The 14183-nt window shown below is 36.7% G+C and overlaps 1 protein-coding gene and 1 long non-coding RNA gene across 3 annotated transcripts in view; one reads left to right on the forward strand and one right to left on the reverse strand.

Annotated features, from left to right (window-relative positions):
- The first annotated feature begins 2769 nt into the window (after nucleotides 1-2769).
- LOC107713162 (uncharacterized) lies at nucleotides 2770-4576 on the forward strand. The gene is made up of 3 exons (XR_001636869.1): nucleotides 2770-2979; nucleotides 4231-4332; nucleotides 4413-4576. It is a non-coding gene; the product is annotated as an uncharacterized LOC107713162 (long non-coding RNA).
- Nucleotides 4577-9782: 5206 nt separating this feature from the next.
- The window catches only part of LOC107713157 (TNF receptor-associated factor 4-like), a 14541-nt gene continuing 10140 nt past the window's right edge, over nucleotides 9783-14183 (reverse strand). For both annotated transcript variants that reach the window (XM_016518589.1, XM_016518588.1), the window contains exons 4-7: nucleotides 13601-13762; nucleotides 13223-13384; nucleotides 12977-13132; nucleotides 9783-10660 (exon numbers count right to left, since the gene is read on the reverse strand). In XM_016518589.1, coding sequence (XP_016374075.1) covers nucleotides 10001-10660; nucleotides 12977-13132; nucleotides 13223-13384; nucleotides 13601-13762 — 1140 coding nt within the window. In that variant the 3' untranslated portion in view covers nucleotides 9783-10000. The remainder of the gene's footprint in view (nucleotides 10661-12976; nucleotides 13133-13222; nucleotides 13385-13600; nucleotides 13763-14183) is intronic.

Raw genomic sequence — 14183 nt, forward strand, 5'->3', positions numbered from 1 at the left:
TTTATGCCAAAAAACATTAGGATATTAAGTAAAGATCATGTTCCATGAAGATATGTCACCGAAGCCATGGTATGTGAAGTAAGGAAAATGTTACTGTCATCTAATTTGTTAGTTGTGATAAAAATAATTAGCTTAACTCTATAACTTTTTACTGTAAGTTAAGTCTATAACTCATTACAACAATTAGCATATGTACAGTGAGTGTTCACAGAGGGTTTACATTTAAAAGCATAGCATGCATGAACTTGTATCTAATGTGTTTTATAATGTGTTTTAATCAATGTAGTTTCTTATTTAAGTTAAAGAAACATCTTTAAATCATTGTTGTATGTGTTACATAGTGTGACAGAAGCAGAAAACACTGGAGAAATTCACCCCTGAAGCTGGTTTTGATAATACAAACACATTTAGAGTAAGTAAATAATACCTGTACTCTGTTATATTATTAGTTTACCATGTTATTATTTGTGACCCTGGACCACAAAACCAGTCTTAAGTCGCTGGGGTATATTTGTAGCAATAGCCAAAAATACATTGTATGGGTCAAAATTATTGATTTTTCTTTTATGCCAAAAAACATTAGGATATTAAGTAAAGATCATGTTCCATGAAGATATTTTGTAATTTCCTACTGTAAATATATTAAAACTTACTAATGATTACGCATTTTCAGCTTTCAGTGCAATGCATGGAGAACCAGAGATGCCTTTATGGGCAAATTGTGTATGATGATGTGTCATACCCCATCTATCTCCAACCTCAGGCTGAGCCAGATGATGATGAAGACATTGTAATTGACACAGAGGAAGATAAAGTCCAGGAATTATACTTTGTGCATTTGATGTGAACTGCATCATATAGAAGGTCAGGTGGTTATAGCTTGAAGGTCTTTTCACATTAAGAAAGGTTTAGTTAACATGGAATGAGATGATGACGAGATTATTTCTGGGGACTCGCTTCAATTATCAAGCGTAGCGTTAGTTCTGGCAGGTCGCATCAGTCAAGCTCGCATCAGTTGACTCTCAGCTATAGGAATATGACGCCTACCTCAGCATATAAGGTTCTTCAGTATTATCAGCAGCTTTCTCATTGCTCAATAGCTAATTACTCTCCTCCATCCCCAGCTCCTCCTCTGTCCAGTCAGGATTCTCCATTGAATCAGACTAATTCTAAAATGTGTACATTAAATTATTGAACAATAGTGATATCTGCAATACATTTATGTTGGTTCTGTTCTGTTTACCCTGTTTATTGCTGCGCTCTTTGTTCTTATCCATGCTAGGCTGCATGGATGCGCAAAGAGTTCAGAACTGAACCATACTGCCAATTCAAAACGTATGCTAATTGTCAATCATCTTTGACAATAGTTGTCCTGACAGAAATCCATGTTCAGTAGTGTGGAAACAAAACATTTAACAAGCACTTTTGTTTGAAGTAATGTGAACAATTTGAAATGAAGGAATAAAGGAAGGACATTATTAATGTCCACTAAATTACAAGTTATAAATGAAGTTTACTTAATTAGATTTTTTGCACAATTAAACATGAAGTATATCATTTTTGCACCACTAAATTCCCCAAACGGAATTGTAGAAATTATTAGGGTATGGGTTTCCCTCAGTTACTAAAAGTTGAAGTTGTTATAATGCTAGCTTTGTCTGATGCTATCAATGTGAGTTTACTGCTAAAAGATGACTGAATAAATGACCACTGAGTGAACGATGAACGGTGTCTTCTTTTTAGAGCTGCTTTACAGCACAATTGAATTTTGTTTGCATTATTGACACACTATTTTTCTGATTAACACTGTAAAGCTGCTTTGACACATTCTGTATTGTATAAAGCACTATATAAATAAAGATGACTTGACATACTTCTGTCCAATTCTCTAGAATGTCAATGTAATGCTATGGCATTAATATTTGTCCTCCTCAAAGGAATTACCAAAATAACCAAATCCATACATTTGATTATATAACCTGCCATATTCCACTGCAGCACCGTAAAAAAAAAAAAAAACTTTCTTTGAACACAAAAACATAAGTTTTTTAAACTTCAAAAAGCATCATAAAAGTACCATAAAATGGCAGACATGACTCATTCCAAGTCTTGTGAAGTCATACAATATCTAAATTTAAGTCAGTGTTCACTGAAAATCTTAACATTCACTCCAGCCTTCCGTGAGAGTTCATGAAAAAAGTAGTGATGTCTGATTCATGAATTAATCATTCACAAACTGGACAATTTGTTGAAAAGATTCAAAATAAAAGAACAATTCATTCACAGTTTCAGTGATTTATTTCTCAGGATTTTTATAAAGTACTTGACCTTGATTACCTTAAAATGTGTTTTTTCTTTAAAAGAAATAAAAGAAAATATGCTTTATAAAGATTACGACTATGAGACCTAGTTTATTTGTAAATTGTTCAGTTTATTCATTTTATTAACCGTCATCCTGGAAGAACTGAGAATTGATGAATGCTTAGTTTCTATTGGCAAGAGCACATTTTTGGAAATTTCCAGTACCCTTGTTATCTTTCTATGAGTTTTGTCATGTGTTTACTGTATGACTGTCATGTCTGCAGTTTTCTCTGCTCCAATCATGTTTTTGCAAATCTTTAATATTTTCATCTTTAATGAATCAGCACCTGATAAGAAAGCACCGAGAACCCTGCTTTTGTATGTGTGGTTAACCAGTGCTCTGCATAACAGAAGCAATGCAGTAGTTATGATGTTCCGACCTACTTTCAAATCACATCAAGTCATTATCGTTCAGAGATGACTAGAATGAGGGAGAACTGTAAAATGAGACTTGATGACTTGAAAATGAGAAGCTAAAAACTTCATTTCTATAATTTTCCGTATTTTCTATTTAACAAATTTCTATTATGGATTTGGGCTGGATTGAAAAGAAATAAATTGACTACTATTTTGAACCCAGAGAAGACAACTGGAACATACAACCTATGGATTTTGGAGGTAAGTTCAAGTAGACATAATGCAATTTCGCTTCTGCTGTTTTACAGCAAAATGAACTAACATACAAATGATTGAAAATGAAATATCAGATTTGATTAATCAGTTTTAGGCCTATAAAAGGATACAGAAGAATCATTAAACTAATAGAATTAGCATTAGCATTAAATTGTGAATTAAATATAGGTTTTTATAGCAATTTAATGCTGTGAAAAAAACCTTGAGATTCTTTAGAAAACAACATCAGGCATAAGACTGAAAATAAAAGAAATTGTAGAAATTCTCAAGAAGGGACTTAGTTCATTTATTTGTTTTGCATAAATTTGAAATGGGATGAACAATGCCTTAAGTCCCTGCTAGGAAAATGCACTTTAAAAAAAAAAAAACCTAAGCCTTGTGGATATCTATATCCTTGTAAATAATTTTTTTAATATTCCATCAAATTTTATTTTATTTTTTTAATCTGAACAATGACTAACAATGACTGGACAATAATTGTACAGTACAGTAATCATAAGGATGTTTTACTTGTTGCTCTTAGCTGGTATGATATGTTATAATGTACAGTATATGCCATTTTATCGTACATGTAGTGTGAAATAAACATGACTCTGAAGGTACAGTAAGCCCAGCTTGGGACTTTTCAGTTTGTTTCTGTTATGTTTAGTTTTTTTTTTTCTTGTGCACATTTTATGATTATTTGAATTTATTTTCTGTAAAGCACTTTGAATTACCATTTTGTATGCAATGCTGCTCTATAAGTAAAGCTGGCTTGACAAGTTTTGCTGCTGTTGCTTTTAGATGATTAGCTGTACAGTAGTAGCTGATGAAAAATATTATTTTGGCAAGTATACGGTGGTCTTAACTCTTTTGTGAATTTGACGTATGGTCGAATCCATCCAAATCATATAGGTCACAATATAGGTCACATGTGCCATTCAACCCGGAAGGTTAATATTTGTTTCCGGTTGGTCGGTGGCTACGATCAATGAAAAACAGGCGACCAAAAAAAAAAGCCATTTTCCAACAACAGTGTTCATCATAATATTTAATAATTAATTGTTCTTATACAACATCTGTTATTAAACAGCTTGGAACAGATTGTCAACACAATGGTACGGTAAAACTATCATTGCGTGATGACCTTGAAGTGTTTTAAAAGAAAATTTGCGCTACAACATTACATATTATATATACTCTAATTTCTAAAGTTCTGTTAAGATAATAATAAAATAACGTTTCTCATTAAATAAGGGTCAAACTTGCTGCAAATTTGCTCAAGAACACCCTGTGGAGGAACACACTCTCTTGATGCAAGAGGCTGTGGCTGATAAGCTGTCATCTAGTCAAGCTCAGGTATATCATTATACAGACAGAATTCTTTTAGGAATATGAATAATGCACAATCTCTACAAATGCCTGTATGAATATTTCAGATTTCCGTCCAATGTAAGGAAAACTCTGAGGGTCAAGACGGAACGGTGCTGTTTGACACGGAAGCCTTTCCCATGGCCAGCATCCACTGTCCTAGCAGTGTAGAAGCTCTTCCTGAAGGTCAATGTAAACAGCAGTAGATCTCTGCAGATCTCCTCATCAGTTATTCGGGGATATTTCGAACATAAAATCATCTTAACAAGATTCTTTCTTTGTTTTCTGAATAATTTGGTCATGAAAATGTGAAATGTTGAATTATTAAAAGTTAAAAAGAGCAGTTGGTTATTTTTGTAAACCTGCTGTTTTGGTCTGTTGTCACGACTAGATCTCATATAAGACCACACACACAAACACACAGCAGTATTGCTAGGCTTCCAGCGAGCGCCACCAAACCTTCACAGAAGCACACGAATGCCCGAATCCTCTCAGAGAGCTCCTAATTTAGCTTAATAATTTCTATCTAGGAATTTTAGCTTAAGAGTGATTCAGGACCAGTCTAAGAGCAACTCTGATCGAGGCAAAGACAAAAACTTCATTTTAGTGAGGAGGCGGGGCTGCCACAGTTGCTAGGTATGACACATTCTTTTGAAGACTGTGATTGGTTGTCCAAGAAGAAAAAAGAGCACTTTTAAATATATACATTTAAAAGACCACCTGTCATAATAAAGAGAGAAAACAAATATTTTAAGAATCTGTCAAAAACTTTTTTTTAACAGAAAATGTCCTCCTCAAGGCCTTCCCTCTTTTGGCTGTGATAACAGCTTGCATTCTTGCTGGCATTGTTTGTACTTTTGCACAGTCTCTGTTGTTATTAACTTCCAAATAGTTTCTAGTTGTTCCCAAAGACTAGCTTTTGATGAAACTTTTGTGTGATCTATCTTTGAATCCATTAAATCCCAACAATAATTATATTTTAGCATCAGAAATACTATTGTAACTAAAGAGCTTACACATACTGGTGTGGATTAACCATTACAGAAACATAAAAAATTGTTGTGGTAATCATCAATACTGTGGCACAAACCTTACACTGGGTGGTGGTCTAATAAATTTGTTTAGTGTCCCTAATGTGTTGTTGTGTCTCTAATAAGATCGGTCACAAACATGATCCCTGAACAATCTAATCTGTAACTCTTATTAAAGAGATAGTTCACCCAAAAATGAAAATTCTGTCATTAATTACTCACCCTCATGTTGTTCCAAACCCGTAAGACCTCCGTTCATCTTCGGAACACAAATGAAGATATTTTTGATGGAATCTGAGAGCTCTCTGACCCTCCCATAGACAGCAAGGTAACTACCACGATCAAGGTCCAGAAACGTAGTAAGGAGATCGTTAAAATAAACCATGTGACATCAAGGCTTCAACCGTAATTTTATGAAGCTACGAGAATACTTTTTGTGCGCAAAAGAAAAGAAAAAAAAACGACTTTATTCAGTAAAATTATGGTTGAACCCCTGATGTCACATGGATTATTTTACCGATCTCCTTGCTACGTTTCTAGACAGAGAGCTCTCAGATTCCATCAAAAATATCTTAATTTGTGTTCCGAAGATGAACGGAGGTCTTACGGGTTTGGAACAACATGAGGGTGAGTAATTAATGACAGAATTTTCATTTTGGGGTGAACTATCCCTTTAAGTCACTGTCATCCATGGTCTGTTACACATTTCTACTCCCTCTTCATCTTTCAGACATTTTCTCCTAAATAAACTCTTAAGCCTCTCAAAAGTCCTCCTCCATACCTACATACACATTTTGACCAGCTCTTTTAAGAGTTAAGATGTTTTGTAAGTAACTTTTATCTTCACTAGGATCTTCTCTTTATTTGTAAGGGGAAACGCCCACTTTCCTCTTAGAATTGTGTCACTAGAATCAACTCTTTGCGCTAAGAATTTTCACGCATCAGATTCAAAGCTATGATGCACACAGGACCACTGATGTCTGCACTCTCTAACCTAAATTTGCTCCTTCAGATTTTCAATCCTATGTTGTCAGTCAGTGAGCGACTCATCATTGAACCATAAAAGGTCATTTTCACAAGCTTTCTCTTCACCTTCAAACAGCAGAATGCATTACAGTCTTTGAAAAAAGATGGAAAACAACTCTTCCTGTAGCATTTGACTATCTATTTTGCACTTAAAAACAACAACTACACTAGTTAAACAGTCGTTGGTCCCCATTGACTTCCATAGTATGGAAAGAAAATACCATGAAAGTCAATGGGGACCAGCAACTGTTTGGTTACCCCCATTCTTCAAAGTATCTTCTTTTGTGTTCAGCGGAAGAAAATTCACATTCAAATTCAGTTCCTAAATGAAACATACTCTCTCCCCCCTTCAGCTGCTCCGGAATTATCCGCACAGCCATTTGCCACAGTTTTTACACTGGATGCCCTTGATGCAATCCAGCACTGAGAGTGCACTAATTCATGCAACCCCAGTTGAAGCAACCATAAATGGTTTAAATAATTTTTGATGTTTAACAAGTTGTGTATATGATGCAAGGAGTGACTCATTAAACATATAAGCAAAGTTGAGAATATGCATTTTGAGTCAATAGCGACAACAGCAGCATATTGTTATTGAATAAGTCACATATTTTGTGTCCTAAACTCCTGAAACTTTGGTGTCTCACATTTTAAAGCAGTCAATGCAATTTGGGAAAGAAATCAATCAAATCTGTATGTGTGTGAAAATATTCAGATGTAACCCCCTTTGTAATCGTTAACATTTTCATAAGTAACTGTAATTTAATTACACATTTTTTCTCAGTAACTGTAACGGATTACAGTTACATTTATTTTGAAATTAAATCACATAATTCCGTTACATGTAACTAGCTACTCTCAAACACTGTGTTTGCACATGAGCAAAGCAAAGGTGTTTTTTAGGAGTCTGACTTACAAGCCCCCGACCACTGATTCGTCAAACCTGCTTTGTTGCAGTCTGTGTTCTTGCGACTTTATTTTGTAGTAAGTAACGAATATGCTTCGGGGAAATGTATTGGAGTAAAAGTATACATTTTAATTATTGTAGTGGAGTAAAAGTGAAAGTTGACAGAAATATAAAAACTCAAGTAAAGTACAGATACTGCCAAAAAATAGGCCTACTTAAGTACTGTAACGAAGTATTATTACTTTGTTACATTACACCACTGCATATCTGCACATTTCCCTGTGGTTTGCAGTTTGTTGCTGAATCAAAATGAACATACATTTGGACTGGCCTCTCTGAACACTGCTTTTAAAACCACTGCATGGTTGCTGGGGGTCTTTTTTTTTTTCCATCTCTATCAGCTTGCAACATATATCATTTCTGTTACAGGCACACCCACTGTAGTGCACATTTCTAACTAGGTATTGGCTCAGGCACACATAGCTTGTTTAGGACATTAGTTAAATTAACCTAAGGGTATGACACCCAGGTAGACATTACTAAGCCATTACTAATTAAACAATTGGGGATTTGCTAACCCGGATACTCATAAGTCAAGTCCCTAGACTTTATTTATCTGATCAAGCAACCAGGGGCTTGTACCATGAAGGTGACTGAACAAAAACCCAACCAATCCAAACCGGCTTTGTTGGTACCATGACGCTGATCATCAACTTTCTACGTCAACTCAGGCTTTGATCCTGAGTTTATGGAGAGGATGCACATGAAAGCGTGACATCAGTAGTGAACAGCCAATCAGATGCCTTGAAACTGTGATTCACTTCTCGCAAGAGAGTCAGTGTGATTTACTGCTAAAGATTAAATGATCGAAAAATAAGAAGAATTTAAAGGGTTAGTTCACCCCAAAATGAAAATTCTGTCATTAATTACTCACCCTCATGTCGTTCCAAACCCGTAAGACCTTCGTTCATCTTCAGAACACAAATTAAGATATTTTTGATGAAGTCGGTGAGCTCTCTGACCCTCCCATAGATGTTCCCAGGTCCAGAAACGTAGTAAGGACATCGGTAAAAAAGTCCATGTGACATCAGTGGCTTAACTTCAAATTTGCAAAGCTACGAGAATACTTTTTGTGCGCAAAGAAAAAAAAAAAGACTTTATTCAATTCCCCCGAGTTACCGTCTTCTGCCATTTTAGAGAGTATACCTAAGTGTAAACAACGCTGATTACGCAGATTACGTTCATGCGCTCGCTTTCCCCCCGAACATAAACAACGCTGATTACGTCGCATACGTTCTTGGATACTCTCCAAAATGTCGGAATACGTAACTCGGTGGAGAAGAATTGTTGAATAAATTTTGTTATTTTTTTTTCTTTGCGCAGAAAGAGTATTCTCGTAGCTTCGCAAAATTGAAGTTGAGCCACTGATGTCACATGGACTGTTTTACCGATGTCCTTACTACGTTTCTGGACCTGGGAACTGTCTATAGGAGGGTCAGAGAGCTCTCCGATTTCATCAAAAATATCTTCATTTGTGTTCCTAATGGTTCCTAAGTCGTGACCTAATGGTTAGAGAGTCGGACTCGTAACCCAAAGGTTGCGGGTTCGAATCTCGTACCGGCAGGGATTGTAGGGGGGGGGGGGGAATGTACCGCGCTCTCTCCCACCTTCAATACCACGACTGAGGTGCCCTTGAGCAAGGCACCGAACCCCCAACTGCTCCCTGGACGCCGCAGCAAAAATGGCTGCCCACTGCTCCGGGTGTGTGTTCACAGTGTGTGTGTGTGTGTTCACTGCTGTGTGTGTGCACTAAGGATGGGATAAATGCAGAGCACTAATTCCTAGTATGGGTCACCATACTTGGCCACATGTCACGTCACTATGTCACTATTAATGACAGAATTTTCGTTTTTGGGTGAACTATCCCATTTAAATACATTTACACAGCAAGATAAAAAGAGTTATATAATAATTCTATAAATCATTTAAAATAATTATAATAAATATAAATCTAATGTTAAAGCTAATGTACACTCTCAGAATAAAAGGTACAAAAGCTGTCACTGGGGCAGTACCTTTTCAAAAGATACACTTTTGTACCATTTACACCGCAAAAAATGCATTTCTTAGATTTTTTGTCTTGTTTCCAGCCAAAATATCTAAAAATTTTTACTTGTCTAGAAAATCCTTCTTGATTTAAGAATTTTTAGATATTTTGACTGGAAACAAGGCAAAAAAAATCTAAGTAAGAAAAGCATTTTTTGCAGTGGTTTAGGTACTAATATGTACCTTTAAGGTACCAATATGGACTGGTACAAAAGTGTACCTTTTGAAAAGGTACCGCCCCAGTGACAGCTTTTGTACCTTTTCTGTGTAGTGTAGCTTTATATTTATATTTATATTTATAGGGCCAAGCACACAGAACATGAAAATTCATATAGTTTCATAAAAATAGAGCCATTAGTCATTTTTAATGTCATGTTTATTTGAAAAAAAAAAAACATATTACAGAAAAATACATGCAAATGACACTGAATTTGCATTTCTTATCCTTCTCAGTATCTAAATATCCTTCATTTGTGTTAAAGCCCTGATTATATTTAAACAAAAAATTATACATCTTTACTTTGAATATAAGCAAAACGGCCCACAAGTGATCATTTTTCACATTATTTAACATTTATTTCAGAACTCAAGAGTTCAGTATCTTCTGGACAACATCTATGGAGGCTTTAATGAAAATAGCGTTGTCTCTGATATAGTTCCTTTTCCTCATCTCCTCATGGGAGAGGAACTTTGGGTAGCCGAAGCCCAGCATGCTCTCATCCAGACAACCCCCACGAACACTTCCCAGAGCTCCAGGCCGTGGCCTCTGGAAGTTCTTCCAGGTGGGATCTGGGCTGAAGGTCTCTGTGATGTGCTGAGGTTTAGTGAGCGCCGGGTCGCTCTGATCCAAGAGCGAGAAGGAAACGCGGTAAGGGAAAGGCCACTCCAGCAGCCCATCGTACTCTCCTGGCAGAACGCGAATGTAGATTGACAGGTGAGAGCCCTCGCCACTACCGTTCCCATTGGGAAAGGCGGACACTTGTAGACGGTAGCCATAGTTATGGGAATAGAAGGCGGGACTAAACAACTCCAAACTCCCAGAAGTCCTGCTCTTAGCTTCCTGTAGCCGTTGACTGAAGTCTGTGAGCTTCCAGAGCAGCGTGCCATCTCGACTTCCAGAGAGTTCCTCCACCGCTTGCCGGAGTTCCCTGAGCTCCAGCCTCTGGCGATTCACCAGTCCACCGAGAAGAGAGAGGTGGGTGTGTGTGGCCTCCTCAAGGTGTCGCCCCACTGCAGTCTTAGGGCACTATGAGTGGAACAGATGTCATGACAGAAGAGGTCATGATACATGATGCATTCTAATATTCATGTCCTACTTTAAAAAAAATCTTGGGTTTTTTTTGGTTACATTTTTTCTCTATTGAATACAACGATGCTCGCCCACTTTTTCAGTGGCCTTGGTTCCAGAAACAATTTTTCAGTCATTTTTCCCACAGGAATATTTTAAAAGGCTTTGTTAACAAGCCATGAACCAAATCAACCATATATGAGATGATTCACAATACTTGTTTTTACATTTGAAAATCAGACAAGAGATAAAGGTACAAACTGTGTATTTGACGGCTTTAACCCTTGTGTTGTGTTCAGAACCCTTTCACACTAACGAGGTTACAGAGCAAAAAGGACCCGGCCTCAAAAATTGCTTATAAATCACTTATTATGCTATATTATCACCAAAGATTGGATTCAATCTTTTTGTCAACTTCTTTTCTTTCATTTAGGACTGGTTTTGTATTTATATTTGCTTCTGATTAATGAGAGAAAGAACTGCAAGAATACAAGATATGGAGAAAATGAATGTGATTTTTACTTCTGGAACCCAGCTGTTGCACGATATAGTATTATTTCCTCTTTATTTTGTTCTACAAAAAAAAAAAAAAAACTTTTCAAGGCAACACATTAGAAAAAAAAATTGCTTGCTAGTTATCAATTACCATTTTTCTTTCATTTATACTAATTTTGCATGAAGTCTGAATAATAATATGTACACTAAATATACAAATATAACTGTATTTAACATATAATTATGTGTATATATATATGCATATTTGTTGATTTCATATGCAACTTACTGTACCATACAATTTAAACTGTTTAATACAGTTTAAAAAATTTAATAATTGGCAGGCCATACCAAACATAGCCACTAGGTGCCACTACCAGAAATCATGACATACAACCTAGTTTACAATGTGACAGAATATCAGTGTGATATGTTATCTGTTTATAGTTAATAATACAATTACAAAAATGTTTTACAAAGAAAAATTAATTAAATATATAAATATAGCTATTAAAAATTGCTTTAATTATTACTTTAAGAGTTGTTTTATATTTTATATATATATACTTTTTATAGTTGTTAGTGTTTTATTTTTAACTAGACAAAATAGTTGGGATGTAACAATACACTCATGACATTATTTGGTTCGATACACTATACCGATCTCATGATACAATATTCTCGCGATACTTTAAAAAAATCTAAATATAGTTAAAATGGGATTTAAAAAAAATTACTTCTAAGACATATGATAACCAGTTAATAAAATGTACAGGGCAATGGTGATACCAGAACAGAAATATTTATTATTCTATTCAGTAATGTATTAAATAATGTATTTTACTTTTAATCTATTAATAATAATTAATAAACATGGAAACTCAAATGTGTGACCATTTGGGTTTACCATTTTTAATGTTCCATTACCATATTTGATGTTAAATTAAAGGCAGAGTAAGTGATTTTTCAAAAACACTTTAGAAAACTGATTCGGGCCGAATCGCAATACAAACTTGTAACCAATCAGCAATAAGGGGCGTGTCTACTCGTGATGTGGAGGAGAGCGCGTTCAGTGCATGGGACGGACATTAGCCGAGCCGAGCGACAGAACGATAGAGATGGCGGATAAAAAACAAAAGAGGAAAACGTCTGCGGAACGATAAGGCAAGAAGTAGGACCCGTGTAAATATCGGATCAGCTTTCCAGCGCTGGAGAGAACTCAAGGAGCGGAGGCCTGCGATCGGACGCCGAGGTTGCTTTGTTTCTTCTCAATAGGTGAGTAACAACGTGTGTCTACAACAGCTAAAGTCTGCCTACACTGGACTCAAACGACCGTTGAAAACCATTTGAAATTTGTGTCAGCACGTCATAATAGAACCCGGCAGCAGTTTTCTGTCGGGGATTTGTTGCGCTGCGCTGCTCACGTCCGTAGACACGGTGTAACATTGGTTTTGCTTTGTTTCACAGAACTAATCGTTGCCTGGGTTGCGTACGTATATGTGGGGCGGAGCTATCAAAATAGGGGCAAGACCCTTTTGGGGTAGGGGCGTGTTTGTTTTGGTGATTTCAAATATCAACATTGGCTACCAGAAATCACTTACTCTGCCTTTAAATTAGTCAAAATTTCATTTTGGTTGAACTATATATAATATATATTGTCACCATCCACAATACACATTCCTGCATTTTTTTATTGAGATATATTGTTACACCCCTACAAAATAGTACTGAATTTAAATTTATCGGTTATCGCAGATAGTTATCGGTAGTAGATCATACCCTATGTTTGCAGCCAGCCTCCTTAAACGGGCAAAGCACCATCGCAGTGCTGCATCCTTCCTTCACATGTGCCATTAAAGTCTCTCGAGTGATTCCTGGTGTGCCGCATCTGTTAGGGCACTGCATAGGGAAGCGTGGACACTGCTGCTGATGATGCTGTGAACATAAAACACCTATGAATACACTCCCTTTACTATAAAATGAATAAATACATAAATGTAGGATGGCAGCACATAGTCCACTGACCTGAATAGTGTCATAGAGGAACTCTTTTTTGCAGTATCTGCAGGGCAGTTTGCGTTTGGGACACTCGGACACAGAGTGCTGGGCCAAGAGTCTCCGCACCATACGAGCCCCACATTTATTCTCACAGTACACACTCTCTTCTGGACAAACACCCTGGTGATTCTAAATGAGGACAGAGAGGAAGATAAAATATTAAACATGCTTGCATGTGTCAGAGCTGTGGTGCAGTGTTGAAATTAGATTCAATGTGGTTTGTGCTATTGAAACCAATTGCTAAATTACAAATATTACTAAACTTAAGTGATGTACTTGTATGATAAAGTAACAGAAGACTTGTGATAATAACAAAACAACAACGAAGAACTGCATGTGTCCGACCTCATATGCCTCCCCAGTGAATTCGTCACCGCAGTGGTCACAGTGTAGTTTTCTCTTCACGCAGTCATGCTGCAGGTGCTCCGGCAGTTCACGTCGCAGCAGCTTCACGTCGCAGCGGTTTGGACATGACACCACGTTAAACTCACACACGGACAAATGGGCCTGGAGGAGCAGCGAGAAATCCAGTGTGAGAGTGAGATTAGGGTGTTTAATGTTTTTGAAAGAAGATGTTCACCAAGACTGCATTTACAATACTTGATCTGGGCCCATATTCACAAAACATCTTAAGGCTAAAAGTAGCTCATAACCCGCCGATTTAGGAGAAAATTTTAAAGTGCCCCTATTATGCCATGTCTCCTACAATAGGATTACATGCATGCAAGGTCAAAAAACGCTTTCGTTTTCTCAAAATATGCATTTAATATCACCTCACTTTCCAGCGATTCTCAAACGATTTGTTTGAAGCAGTTCAAAGATTCAGTCTCTCTAAACCCCTCCTTTCCATGAGCCTGCTCTGCTCTGATTGGTCAGATGGCCTAGTCTCTGTTGTGATTGGTCTACGGCACAGCGCGTGTGGGAAACC

Source organism: Sinocyclocheilus rhinocerous, unplaced genomic scaffold, assembly GCF_001515625.1.
Source record: "Sinocyclocheilus rhinocerous isolate Xijiao unplaced genomic scaffold, SAMN03320098_v1.1 scaffold387, whole genome shotgun sequence".
Taxonomy (NCBI): Eukaryota; Metazoa; Chordata; class Actinopteri; order Cypriniformes; family Cyprinidae; genus Sinocyclocheilus; species Sinocyclocheilus rhinocerous.